Below are 13326 nucleotides of genomic sequence, written 5' to 3'. Positions count from 1 at the left end.
CCTGTTGTAGAACATCTTTGTGAAGGAGAAAACGAGCTGATAACCGTAACACTGGCCAGCAGTGCACTGGCTAAACACCTTCCATGCAATGTCTCATTTTACCCTCACAACCACCGGAGACTGGCTCTGCCATTATCCACAGTCCCCATATGAACAAATGGAGGTTGGTGAGGTCAAGAACCCTGCCCACGCTGGGCGTGGTGGCTCACACCTATAATCCCAGCACTTTGGGAGGCTGAGGCGGGCAGATTACCTACGGTCAGGAGTTCAAGACCAGCCTGGCCAATATGGTGAAACCCTGTCTCTACTAAAAAAAAATTTAAAAATTAGCCGGGTGTGATGGCAGGTGCCTGTAATCCCAGCTACTGAGGGAGGCTGAGGCAGAAGAATCACTTGAACCCGGGAGACAGAGGTTGCAGTGAGGTGAGATCATGCCACTGCACTCCAGCCTGGGTTACAGAATGAGACCCTGTCTCAAAAAAAAAAAAAAAAAGAACCCTGCCCAAAGTTACAGAGCCAGTGAGGGGCAGAGATGGGATTAGAAGCCAAGGCTATCTCTAAGACAGTACTTTATACCAGCTCTGGCTGTGGCAGAAAAAAAAGCCTAGGACATACATGGTCCCTGACACCTCTAACCCCAGTACTTTCGGAAGCCAAGGCAGGAGGATCACTTTAGGCCAGGAGTTCAAGACTGGCCTGGGCAACATAGTAAGACCCCATGTCTACAAAAACTAATTTTTAATTAGCTGGGTATGGTGGTACACACCTGTAGTCTCAGCTACTTGGGAGGATTGCTTAAGCCCAGGAGCTCAAGGCTGCAGTGAGCTACCATCACACCACTGAACTCCAGCATGAACAACAGAACAAAACTCTGGTCTCTTAAAAAAAAAAAAAGGGTGGGGGCTGGGGGGAAGAGCCCAAGAAAGCTTCTTCAAGGTAAATTGGGCAAACCAGGCATGCTCCTCCTGGTTTCAGCCCTTCCAACCATCCCATCAGCAAGCAAAATTATCCCCACACTATATTTATGGAAAATTACAGACTCCTAACATGGCTAATTTGCTAACGTGCTGGGGGCTTGAGGGAGGGAGACAAGCATGCTGAGGGCTTCGTTCTCCCAGGCCTTGACCAAATCAGCAGTTAGCGGGGAAATTATACATTCCTGGCTCCTAGCTGATCATCTTCTATAGACGGCCATTAACTCTGAGTATGGGGCTATGCATGGAGTTGTCCTTCAGAGCAGATAAACTTACTGCCATTGGGCTAATTAAAACTTTCAGGATAATCTGCAGCTTATCCGATATTTATAGTGCTTCAGTAGTTATTAAAGCTAACAGAGAACCAATGCAAGCCAGCAATTAGGAAGCAGAGCAAACAACTGGGTAAAGCCACAGCTGGGCAACAGCAAAAGAATAGCTGGAGAAATTCAGATTGATCCCCATGGTCTCTGATCCAACTTGACTTCTGAATGAAGAATATGGTGAGTCTTTAAAGGGACAAAGGGAGAATGATAGGGCAAGGTCAGCCATTTGATAAATCCCAGTAGGGGAGGAAGTGAACTCAAGAGTGAAGTCACAAATATGGTCTACACAAGCCTGACACAGGTTATCCATGTGGTTTTCTGGGGACGCTAGGAGGCAAAGAGCAGAAGCAGCTCACTGGATGGCAGAGAGAGGTTCTGGCCTCCGTCTCTCACGAATATTAGCTCTCAGGCCAGCCATGGCAGTTCACACCTGTAATCCCAGCACTTTGGGAGACCGAAGCAGGCAGATCACTTGAGGTCAGGAGTTTGAGACCAGCCTGGCTAACATGGCAAAACTCTGTCTCTACTAAAAATACAAAAATTAGCCAGGTGTGTTTGCACACGCCTGTAGTCCCAGCTACTCAGGAGGCTGAGGCATAAGAATAGCTTGAACCCGGGAGGTGGAGTTTCAGTGATCCGAGATGATACTACTGCACTCCAGTCTGGGTGACAAAGCAAGACTGTCTCAAAAAAAATAAAAAAATTTAAAAAAAGAATATTAACTCTCTAATCAGGTGCAGTGGCTCATGTCTATAATCCCAGCACTTGGGGAGGCCAAGGCAGGTGGATTGCTTAAGACCAGGAGTTCGAGACCAGCCTGGCCAACATAGCAAAACTACATTTCTACTAAAAACACAAAAAAATTGGCTGGTGAGCACCTGTAATCCCAGCTATTCGAGAGGCTGAAGGCACGAAAATCGCTTGAACCTGGGATTCAAGCAATGGAGGTGCAAATTGCAGTGAGCCAAGATCCACTGCACTCCAGCCTGGGCAACAGAACAAAACCCTGTCTAAAAATAAAATAAAATAAAAATAAAAATAAAACATGATATTAACTTTCTAGTTCTATGTGATTTCAAGAAGAGATAAGTTCAGAGCTTTGGGGTAGGCTGCCTATGTGGAAGGACCTCTCTCTAGAATCAGCTGATAGGAAAAGCTTCCCAAATCCCAGGAAGACACGTGTTTATATGCCAGGATTAGCGATGTTCTGCTCACCCTCAAAACTGATCAAGTTCAAAGCGCATGAACCACCTATGAATTACAATTATAGCCAGGGAAGGGAAATCATAGACACCCTCAGCCCTATCTTGCAGGTGATGGCGTAGAAGAAACTTCAAATATGTGTCATCCCATAAAATGGCCATTTGGGTAGTTAAAGGGCCAGCAGTTACCAAGGAAGGGTGGGTAACAGGAACACAAGCCTGACAGCCGTGGTAAAACACCAACTCCACCTGCTCCCTCCCTGCCAAGTTTAGGCCTTTAGGCCACGCTCACTAAGAAGCCTACCTGGTTGAAATGCTGCATCTTGCCTGGCTCTGTAGCAAGCCCGCCGATGGAGCTCTGCTGGACTAGCCCCTGCCTGAGGGGGCTGCTGCTTGGCTGGAAGTGGGCTTGCTGAGAGGCCTCCTGCCCAGCAGGGGCAAGGGCCACCTCCTGAGGATGTTCCAGCAGCTCTGGCTCCCATGATAGAAGCCTCGAGTCCCTCTCCAGGACTCTGATGGCCTCGTGCTCACCCTCACTAGACATCCTAGAAGACTCAGCTGCCATGCAACAGACTGTGCTGGCGCTGTGTCTACACGGCATGTCCTGCATGCTCTCAGGCAGCCCCAGGCCCTCCGGCCACCTGGAGATCTTGACCATCTGCAGGATGTGCTGGTAGAACCTCTGATCCTCAGAGTAGTCTTCACTTTCTGACTGCTGCTCGACAGGGCTCTGCATGTGGGACATGTGAGGAACTGAGAAGGGGCTGAAGTGTTGATCTCTGAAACCTGAGTCTGACTGAGCCACACCCTCCTCAGATCCCCGTGAGCTCTGCAGGTTCCAAGGGAAGTTGTTCACCTCGTCCAGGACGGGAGAGCCCAGGTGTGAGGCCAGGCTGCTGCTGCTGCTGCTGCTGCTACCGCTGCTGCTGCTGTTCTCCAAGTCAGGCCCAGACACACTAGGCTTCTCATCTTTACAAGGGAGCTCTGCAGACCCGAGGGTCTGTCTCTTCTCACCGGCAGGAGGCTCCCCGGGGGCCCTCCCTGAAAGGGGATTCTGAGCTGGTTCTGATGCCAGGGTTTCAGGTGGTATTAGCAAGAGCCCCTGAGGTAGACTTTCAGCTGAGGCCCCTAGAGCCTCAGGGTCACTGGGCTCTGTTTCCTTGCAGCTTCCTGGGATATCCTTATTGACAAGCTTGGAGACCTGTTCCATCCACAGTCCGGGAGGTTCTCTCCTCCTCCTCCCACTGCCTACGCTCCCACCTTCCCCAGGAACTCCCTGCCAGCTCAGGTCTTCAGTAGGGCTGCTATCTAACAACAACTTGCTCTTCCTGGCAGGCAACATGTGGCCGGAAGAACAAGAGGACAGGGAGGGCTCCTCCTCAGGGGATGACGTGGGAATGGGGCTTTGGCCCTTGTCCCCTCCAGGGCCAGTGGAGCTCAGTTTGGCTAAGCTGTGGCTGTGCTGCTCCCCTTTCAGCGGCAGGCCCTTGATGGCTTCAGAAAGCTTTGAGTGGACAGGGGCCTGGCTCCTGCTTTCTACCACATCCTGCACATTTTGGAGAAGCCCAGTGTTCTGAGGGGCTGGAGTGCCCAGTTTCTGCTGTCTGCTCCTCATTTCCAGCTCTTCTGTTTCAGGGTCTGAAAACCCCAGGTAGATTTTCTCTGTCACCTTCTGGAGTTTCTCCAGACCCTGCTGATCACCTAATTCTCTCCTGCATTGGGCTGAGGCCCTGCCTAAAATTTTCTCCATGTCAGCAAAGACCTGGTGGATTTGGGAAGTTTGGCCTTTGAAGAGTGGCTGCAGCTTTCTGGGAAGGGCACCCATGAAACGCCAGGGGGTGTCGCCCAGCATGCCTGGGCTCTTTCCTTTGTTATAGGATCCCTCACTTCTAGCCTGAATCTCTTGATCTAGGTCCAGATCAGGAAGCCCAGGTGCTGACGGAGGGGACAGGCTGCAGAGAAAGGATGAAGGAGGCAGAAGTCCCTCCTCAGGCTGCGTTTCCTAGATGGGTATATAAACATGCAGAGAAAACGAAGACAAAGCACTTCTGATTTACACTTGCTACCTCACCCCTTGGTAAGCCCTCAGCAGAAACCCACCCTCTTTATTCAAGGTAAAGCACAAACTGAAGAGGGAAGAAAAGATAAAAACTCTCTTGGGCTGAAAATATATTGTTTTCTAGGCTCCAGTTTCCTTATTTACAAAGAGGAGGCTGGACTAGATCAATGGTTTGCAAACCTTGCTCCATGGAACCTGGGAAGTTCAGTACCTTGGGGTACTATATTGTGCATGTGACAGAGAAGAGGTGTCACAAAGACCTACACTGCCAAGTTCAACCAAAGAAGCTCCATTTCTTTTTGTATAAGCTGGACCTCTATAGAGGAACTGACTTGAAGACAGGGCTCTACTACAAACTAAAGTCTGAAAATCGCTAACCAGACTATCCCTAATGTACTATCCAGCTCTCAGATTCTGTGATTGATTAGTTTTATAAAATGCACCAACCTTGGGCCGTGTGTGGTGACTCATGTCTGTAATCACAGCACTTTAGGAAGCTGGGGCGGGTGGATCACTTGAGGTCAGGAGTTCGAGACCAGCCTGGCCAACATGGTGAAACCTCATCTCTACTAAAAATACAAAAAATTAGCTGGGCACAGTAGTGGGCGCCTATAATCCCTGCTTCTTGGGAGGCTGAGGCACGAAAATTGCTTGAACCCAGGGGGCAGAGGTTGCAGTGAGCCAAGATCATGCCACTGCACTCCAGCCTGGGCAACAGAGCAGGACGCTGTCTCAAAAAAAGAAAAAAAAAAGAAGAAGAAGAAAAAAAAAAAGTCCACCAACCTTATCAAGGACACCCAGAAATTTTTTAACAGGGAGAGAAGAGAAGCATAACAAATGACCCGAGACTTGAAGACTCAGTCTAGCATTGTCTACCAAATGAACCAGTTGGTATTGTTGAGAGACCTCCACATGGTCACAGACCCTCTGGGCTAGAAAAACGTCTAAAAAATCAACCACCCCTCTACAAACATTCACACTGAACCCCAGTTGGCTGTGAGTGCACACCTCCAGAGAGTCCAAACCACTTGCGTCCAGGCTGCCTGCCTGGCTGAGAGCTGTCCCCTGGACAAACTCAAGTTTGAGGCACCTGTCCTGAGCCCTAAGAACCAGACTGACAGCGCAGGGCTGTCCCATTTTCTTCACTTCCTGCAATCATGGAAGGAACTCTTTTTAATAGAGGGCTCTAAGAACCCGATCACACACCTACATCTCAGTCCTTTACCCAGCTCTCCACCTCAGAACCCTCACTTCATTCCATCTCCCGCCTTTCGTCAAGCCACAGCCTGCCCAGATGCCTGACTACCATTTCAAATAATCCGGGGTCCGTGAAAAGCCCTGTGGCCACCTTTTGCCATTCGAAAACATGACATTGGAAAATCTAGCCTAGCTGGAAATTATCTGCCCTCTTTTCTCCATCTGGAGGAATGGGCTTGTTACCGTGTTTCTCAAAACATGAGTAGTATGTCAGGGAGGGGAGGGAAGAGAGAAGTGTCTGCGGAGCTTGGACCAGAGGAAGCACAAGGCTCTGGAGGGAAATAAAAGCTGTAAGAGCAAAACAAGTGGACCACTGAAGAGGGCTGAAACGATGTTCCCAGTGCTCGCCACGGGCTGAGCTGAGCTCCTATGTCCCTCCCTCTCTTCAGCATGCCCCACCTGCCCCAGGCCTGGGTAAAGGGACCACTACAGCATTCTGGGAGAGCCTGGGCCTCACTTTGGTATGGCTCCAGGTCTTAGTTGCTCCACCTAAATCATGTGGGCAATAACTCCACCTCCTAGGTTCAGACATACTAAAGGGACAAATGAAACAATAATTAATATGAATACTTTGAACTCAAATACAAAAGCTACTTATAACCAAGGAAATCAGGCTGGGCATGGTGGCTCTCGCCTATAATCCCAGCACTTTGGGAGGCTGAGGCTGGTGGATCACTTGAGGTTAGGAGTTTGAGACCAGCCTGGCCAACATGGTGAAACCCCATCTCTACTAAAAATACAAAAATTAGCCAGGCATGGTGGCGGACACCTGTAATCCCAACTACTCAGGAGGTTGTGGCAGAATTGCTTGAGCCTGAAAGGCAGAGGTTGGAGTGAGCTGAGATCACGCCACCGTACTCCAACCTGGGTGACAGAGCGAGACTCCGTCTCAAAAAAAACAACAACAAGGAAATCACATGGCAATTAAACTTCAGTTACCCACCACTCACTGAGGACACTGGCAAAAATCTAGATGAGCAGATAAAGCCCAAGGCTTTTCTCTGGAATCTTGAAGGCACCCGGTGTTTTGACAACTAAATTATGGCTACATCTGATATCTAGGAATTCACACCGCCTTAAGACAAATAAGGAACCCACACTGGGGAGGCCTGACTCTGAACAGGAGAAAGGACACTTCACTCAGCTCACTGGCCTCTGCCAGCCGCCTTCAGTTCCCGCTCTCCAGAGCAGCCGATGCCATTACTGCTACTACTACTGCAAAAACCATTCTCAGAAGAGGACTCTCTCTCATCAATCCTATTAGGTAACATGCACTTCCCAAGTGGGGAGAAAAGGAAATGTGTAGACATGGCAACAACTTCCAGAATTCCAAAAGCTGAAAGGAAAATCGACCAGAAGACAGGCAAAGTTTAGATGAGATACTATCAAGAATTTACCATATTCTGACTGTTGTCTTCAACCTCCCAGCTGCAGACACCTAGAGGTTCCCAATGTCCCTCCAGATTTCAGCCCTGGCCTCTCTGGGAGGAGGCATCCACTGACTCACCAGGGAACTTTTGGGGGTCTCTTTGTCTTTCTTGTCTTTCTTTTCCTTTTTTTTTTTCTTCTTCTTAACGGCCCCAGAAGTTGACAGCTTTGCCCGCTCTTGGATCACCAAGTTCCGATAGTGTTCGTCACATGGATGGTCCCACATAGACTGCCCGTTGGCAAAGTTGAAATAGTAAATGTCACCTGTGATGTCCTGGCTGGGGACGGGCAGAGTTCAGAAGTTAGTCCCTGCTCAGTTACAAAAGAAGAAAAAGAAAAAGAGGGGAAAAAAAGAAAAAGGGAGAGGAGGTAAAAGAGGAGGAACAGCGGGGGTGGAAAAGGGAGGGAGAAGATGGAATGAGAGGGGTTAAGAGCCGAGGGAAGGAAAGGATTAACACAGAGTCAAAGGGTACCATTTGGTTAAGAAGGAGTTAGCTTAGATATGGGAAGAAAGGATTAGGATACCTAATCTCTAGATGCTGATGTATAATCACTGGAGTTCTTGAGAATGCATGCTGGACTAGTATAGGAACAAACTTGGTTTTATTTAGATGGAGAAGTATAAAAACTATAGCATGTTGAACATAAGTGCTAGGATAAATCTTAATATTTTAATAAACAGTCTGAGGAAGAACAATGCATTGTGAGAGCTCTGGTTTTACAGAAAACTCTAAACTCATAAGAAGCAATAATCCTGCCGGGCGTGGTGGCTCACGCCTGTAATCCCAGTACTTTGGGAGGCCGAGGTGGGTGGACCACCTGAGGTCAGGAGTTCAAGACCAGCCTGACCAACATGGAGAAACCCCATCTCTACTAAAAATACAAAATTAGCTGGGGTGGTGGTGGGCGCCTGTAACCCCAGCTACTCAGGAGTTTGAGGCAGGAGAATCACTTGAACCCGGGAGGCGAGATCATGCCATTGTACTCCAGCCTGGGCAACAAGAGCGAAACTCCATCTCAAAAAAAAAAAAAAGTAATAATCCAAGCTAGTGTGGACCAATGGTAGAAGAAAATAATGTAGGAGGTATATTTCAAGAATCTGTGTTTCAACATGGACAAGTCCAAAATAAGCCACTCATCTCATCCACCATTAACAACAATCTATTAGGATAGCTAACAGGAAAAATGAAGTCCACTCACAATAGTAATGCAAAATATTTTATACTCACGCATAAACCTAAAATGTGCAAAATCTTTATAGAGTTTTACTGACAAGTCAGAAAAAAGAAAAACACCCATGGGAGAGGCATTCAGTATTCCAGAACAGAAAGACTCAAGTCTGTAAAGATGTCAATAATCCCAAAATTAATATATAAATCCAATACAATCCCAATCAAGCTCCTTATGAAATCTGACAAGCCAAATCTCAATTCAAACATAAGAGCAAACGAAAAATAAATGAGAAAATGAGCAGAAATAAAAAAAATCAGGGGTAAAAAAGGACACTGATAGAAGATATGCAAATGACCAATAAGCACATGAAAAGATGTTCCACATCACTAAACATTGGGAAAATGCAAATCAAAACTATTCTGAAATGCTACTTCACACCGTAAGCATGGCTATTATCAAAAATCTAAAAAATGAGCCTTGGCAACATAGTGAGACCCTGTCTCTACAAAAAATGAAAAAAATTAGCCAGGCACAGTGACACACATCTGTAGTTCCAGTTACTCAGGAGACTTGAGGTGGGAGGATCGTTTGAGCCCAGGAGTTCAAGGCTACAAGGCTGGGTGCAGTGGCTCACACCGCTAATCCCAGCACTTTGGGAGGCCGGGGCAGGTGGATCACCTTAGGTCAGGAGTTCAAGACCAGCCTGATCAACATGGTGAAATCCCATCTCTACTAAAAAATACAAAAATTGGCTGGGCATAGTGGCTCACGCCTGTAATCCCAGGACTTTGGGAGACCAAGGTGGGCAGATCACAAGGTCAGGAGTTCAAGACCAGCCTGACCAACATGGTGAAACCCTGTCTCCAATAAAAATACAAAAATTAGCCAGGCGTGGTGGCGCATGCCTGTAATCCCAGCTACTCGGAAGGCTGAGGCAGGAGAATCGTTTGAACGGGGGAGGTGGAGGCTGCAGGGAGCCAAGGTCGCACCACTGCACTCCAGCCTGGGTGACAGAGCAAGACTCCGTCAAAAAAAAAAAATTAGCTGGGCGTGGTGGCATGCACGTATAATTCTAGCTATTTGGGAGGCTGAGTCAGGAGAATCACTTGAACCCAGGAGGTGAAGGTTGCAATGAGCTGAGATTGTGCCATTGACCGCCAGCCTGGCAGACAGAGGAACCCTTGTACACTGCTGGTAGGAACGTAAAATGGTGCTGCCACTTTGGCAAATAGCATGGGGGTTCCTCAAAAAAATTAAATCAAATTTAATATTAAATAAAAATTAAATAATTTTAAAATAGCTGGGTACCATGGTGCACACCTGTAGTCCCAGCCACTTAAGAGGCTGAGGCAGAAGGATCCCTCGAGCCCAGCAGTTTGAGGCTACAGTGAGCTATGATTATGCCACTGCACAGCCTGGGTGACAGAGCAATACCCCATCTCTAAGAAAAAAATTAATTTAATTTATAATAGAATTACCATGTGACCCAGCAATTCCATTTCTGGGCATATACCCAAATGAATTGAAAGCAATAATTCAAACAGCTATTAGTACACCAATAATCACAGCAGCATTGTTCACAATAGCCAAAAGACGGAAAGAAGACCAAATGTCCATTGACAGATAAATTGATAAATAGGGCTGGGCACAGTGGCTCACGCCTGTAATCCCAACACTTTGGGAGGCAAAGGTGGGTAGATCACTTGAGGTCAGGAGTTCGAGACCAGCCTGGCCAACATGGTGAAACTCCATTTCTACTAAAAATACAAAATTACCCAGGCATGGTGGCACATGCCTGTAATCCCAGCTACTCAGGAGGCGGAGGCAGGAGAATCGCTTGAACCCAGAAAGCGGAGGTTGCAGTGAGCCAAGGTCGCACCACTACACTCCAGCCTGGGCGACAGAGCGAGACTCTGTCTCAAAAAAAAAAAAAAAAAAGATAAATAGAATGTTGTATATACATGCAATGGAATATTATTCAGCCTTAAGAAAAAATTTTCACGCATGCTACAACATAGATGCACCTTGAGGATATTATGCTAAGTGAAAGAAGTCAGACACAAAAGGACAAATATTGCATAATTCCACCTATATAAAGTACCTAGAATAGGCAAATTCATAGAGCCAGAAAGCTGAATGGTGATTGCCAGAGATTAAGGAGAAAGGAAAATGGGGAATTCATATGTAATGGCTATAGAGTTTCAGTTCGGGGATGAAAAAATTCTGGAGATGAATGGTAGTGATAGCCATGTAACATTGTAAATGTACTTAATGCTGCTGAATTGTCCACTCAAAAATGCTTAAAATGGTAAATTTCATGTTATATATATTTTACCACAATTAAGAAAAAATATATACAAATGTATTGACTTCAGTATGACAAAAGAAAGCATAAACCAAATTAAAAGACATGTGACTGGGATAAAATAGTAGAAATAGTGGTAAGATACCACTACTATTACCCAGAATACCCAGAATAATCAAAGAGTTCTGTCACCTTAACAAAAATAAAAGATAAGCAATCTACTAGACAAAAAGGCAAGAGATATAAACAGGTAAATCACAAAAGATCAACAGATGGCCAATTCAACTCTACAAACAACTTGGGAAATGCAATTTAAAATGATCCATTGTTATTTGTTGCCCTTGGATTGACTATTTTTTTTTTATTGACAATTTTTTAATTGATAGTATTTCTAGGCTAGGCACTGTGGCTCATGCCTGTAACCCCAACACTCTAGGAGACTGAGGCAGGTGAATTGCTTGAGCTTAGGAGTTCAAGACCACCCTGAGCAACATGGCATAACCCCATCTCTACAAAAAAAAATACAAAAATTAGCCACACATGGTGACATACACCTGTAGTCCCAGCTACTGGGGAAGCTGAGGTGGGAGGATCTCTTGAGCCCAGGAGTTAGAGGATGCAGTGAGTAATGATCATACCACTGTACTCCAGCCTGGGCGATAGAGCAAGACTCTATCTCAAAAACAACAACAACAACAACAACAACAAAAACTTCAATATACTAAAAACGGAATAAAAAATTGTCCTTATTTGCAGATTACATTTTTCTACAGGGTAAATATGTCCTAGAGACATTAAAGAAAACCTAAATACTGCAAATGGAAACAGACCATGTTCATGGGTTGAAAGTATTGTTTAAGATGTCAATTTTCCCCAAATTGATTTACAGAGTCAACTCAACCACAATAAAAATCCTAATAGGAAACTGACAAGCTATTCTTTTTTTTTGAGACGGCGTTTCCCTCTTGTGGCCCGGCTGGAGTGCAAAGGCATGATCTCAGCTTACTGCAACCTCCACCTGCCAGGTTCAAGTGATTCTCCTGCCTCAGCCTCCCTAGTAGCTGGGATTACAGGCATGTGCCACCACACCCAGCTAATTTTGCATTTTTAGTAGAGACGGGGTTTCTCCATGTTAGTCAGACGGGTCTTGAACTCCTGACCTCAAGTGATCTGCCCGCCTCGGCCTCCCAAAGTGCTGGGATTACAGGCATGAGCCACCGTGCTCGGCCTCGGAAACTGACAAGCTATTCTAAAATTCATATGGAAATACAAAATACCTAGAATGTGACTTTGAAAATGGAGAACAAAGTTGGAGGATTTACCTTAAATGATTTCAAGATTTATCATAAAACTATATAATCAAGACAGAATGGTACTGGTGTGAAGACAGACAGATAACTCAGTGGAAAAGAGCAGAGGATCCAGAAACAGCCTCACTTCATGGCCAATTAGGAAAATATCTAAATGTCCTTCAATATAAGACTAGTCAAATAATTGTGGTACATCTCTACACAGGAAAGTATGTAGCTGATACAAGAAAGAGTAGGCCTACACAAACGGACATAGAAGAACAGTGTATATAATAAAGTGCTTATGTTTAAAACTAAACCATTGTGGGGGGGGTGCATACATGTGTATTAAAAGAGTCTAGAGAGAATTTACCAATTAATAGTAATTACCCTTAGTAAAAGAAGAAGGGTAAAAGATGGGTAAAGAAGAAGAAGGGTAAAAATGTATGTATACCTACGTTTTAATGACTCATTTTATTTGTTTTTGGGACAGGTTCTCTCTCTCCCCGACGCTGAAGTGCAGTGATGCAATCTCGGCTCACTGCAGCCTCAATTTCCCAAGCTAAAGTGATCCTCCTAACTCAGCTTCCGAAGTAGCTGGGACTAAAGGTGCATGTCACCACCCCTACTTAATTTTTGAATTTTCTATAGAGACAGAGTTTCGCCAGATCGCCCAGACTGGTCTCAAACTCCTGAGCTCAAGCAATCCCCCAAACTCGGCCTCCCAAAGTGCTTGGATTATAGGTGTAAGCCACCACACCTGGCCAATTTATTTTAAAAAGTGAAAAATAGTCTGGGCGCAGTGGCTCATACCTGTAATCCCAGCACTTTGGGAGGCCAAGGCAGGCAGATCATGAGATCAGGAGTTCAAGACCAGCCTGACCAACATGGTGAAACCCCATCCCTACTAAAAATACAAAAATTAGCCAGGCGTGGTGGCACACGCACGTAATCCCAGCTACTCAGGAGGCTGAGGCAGAGGTTGCAGTGAGCTGAGATTGCACCATTGCACTCCAGCCTGGGCGACAGAGCAAGACTCTGTCTCCAAAAAAAAAAAAAAAGGTGAAAAATAATTCACACTCTCCTTACAGGATAAAAAAGGGTGTTAGCCACCACTATCAGGTATATAAAGGCAGCTGGCATAAAAGCTGGCACGTAGCTGGCCCATAACCAATGACAGTTTCCTTCCATCCATCAAGTTAGGTGCTAGAAACAGAATCCACTCCTATAAACTTATCCTACAAACATGACCAGAAGTCCTTAGCACCTCAAACACTGTGTAAAGTCCTGACAAATTTACTTCAATAGAGGTG

General features: G+C 45.9%; 1 protein-coding gene across 25 annotated transcripts in view; it reads right to left on the bottom strand.

Moving 5' to 3' along the window:
- CEP164 (centrosomal protein 164) overlaps positions 1-13326 on the bottom strand; it is a 98313-nt gene that overhangs the window by 54700 nt on the left and 30287 nt on the right. For 16 of the 25 annotated variants that reach the window (XR_001485208.4, XM_015435759.3, XM_005579762.5 and 13 more), the window contains 2 exons: positions 7326-7524; positions 2807-4504 (listed from right to left, as the gene is read on the bottom strand). Coding sequence is in view for 24 of the 25 variants with exons in the window: in XM_015435759.3 (XP_015291245.3) it covers positions 2807-4504; positions 7326-7524 (1897 nt within the window). In the remaining variant the exon portion in view is untranslated. Of the gene's footprint in view, positions 1-2806; positions 4505-7325; positions 7556-13326 lie in introns of all 25 variants that reach the window. The other 9 variants (XM_015435766.4, XM_074015286.1, XM_074015287.1 and 6 more) reach the window with 2 other exon arrangements.

The sequence above is a fragment of the Macaca fascicularis genome, chromosome 14, assembly GCF_037993035.2.
Source record: "Macaca fascicularis isolate 582-1 chromosome 14, T2T-MFA8v1.1".
Classification (NCBI taxonomy): domain Eukaryota; kingdom Metazoa; phylum Chordata; class Mammalia; order Primates; family Cercopithecidae; genus Macaca; species Macaca fascicularis.
The sequence above is the reverse complement of the archived record's forward strand: the minus strand, read 5'-3'. Positions and strand labels throughout refer to the sequence as shown.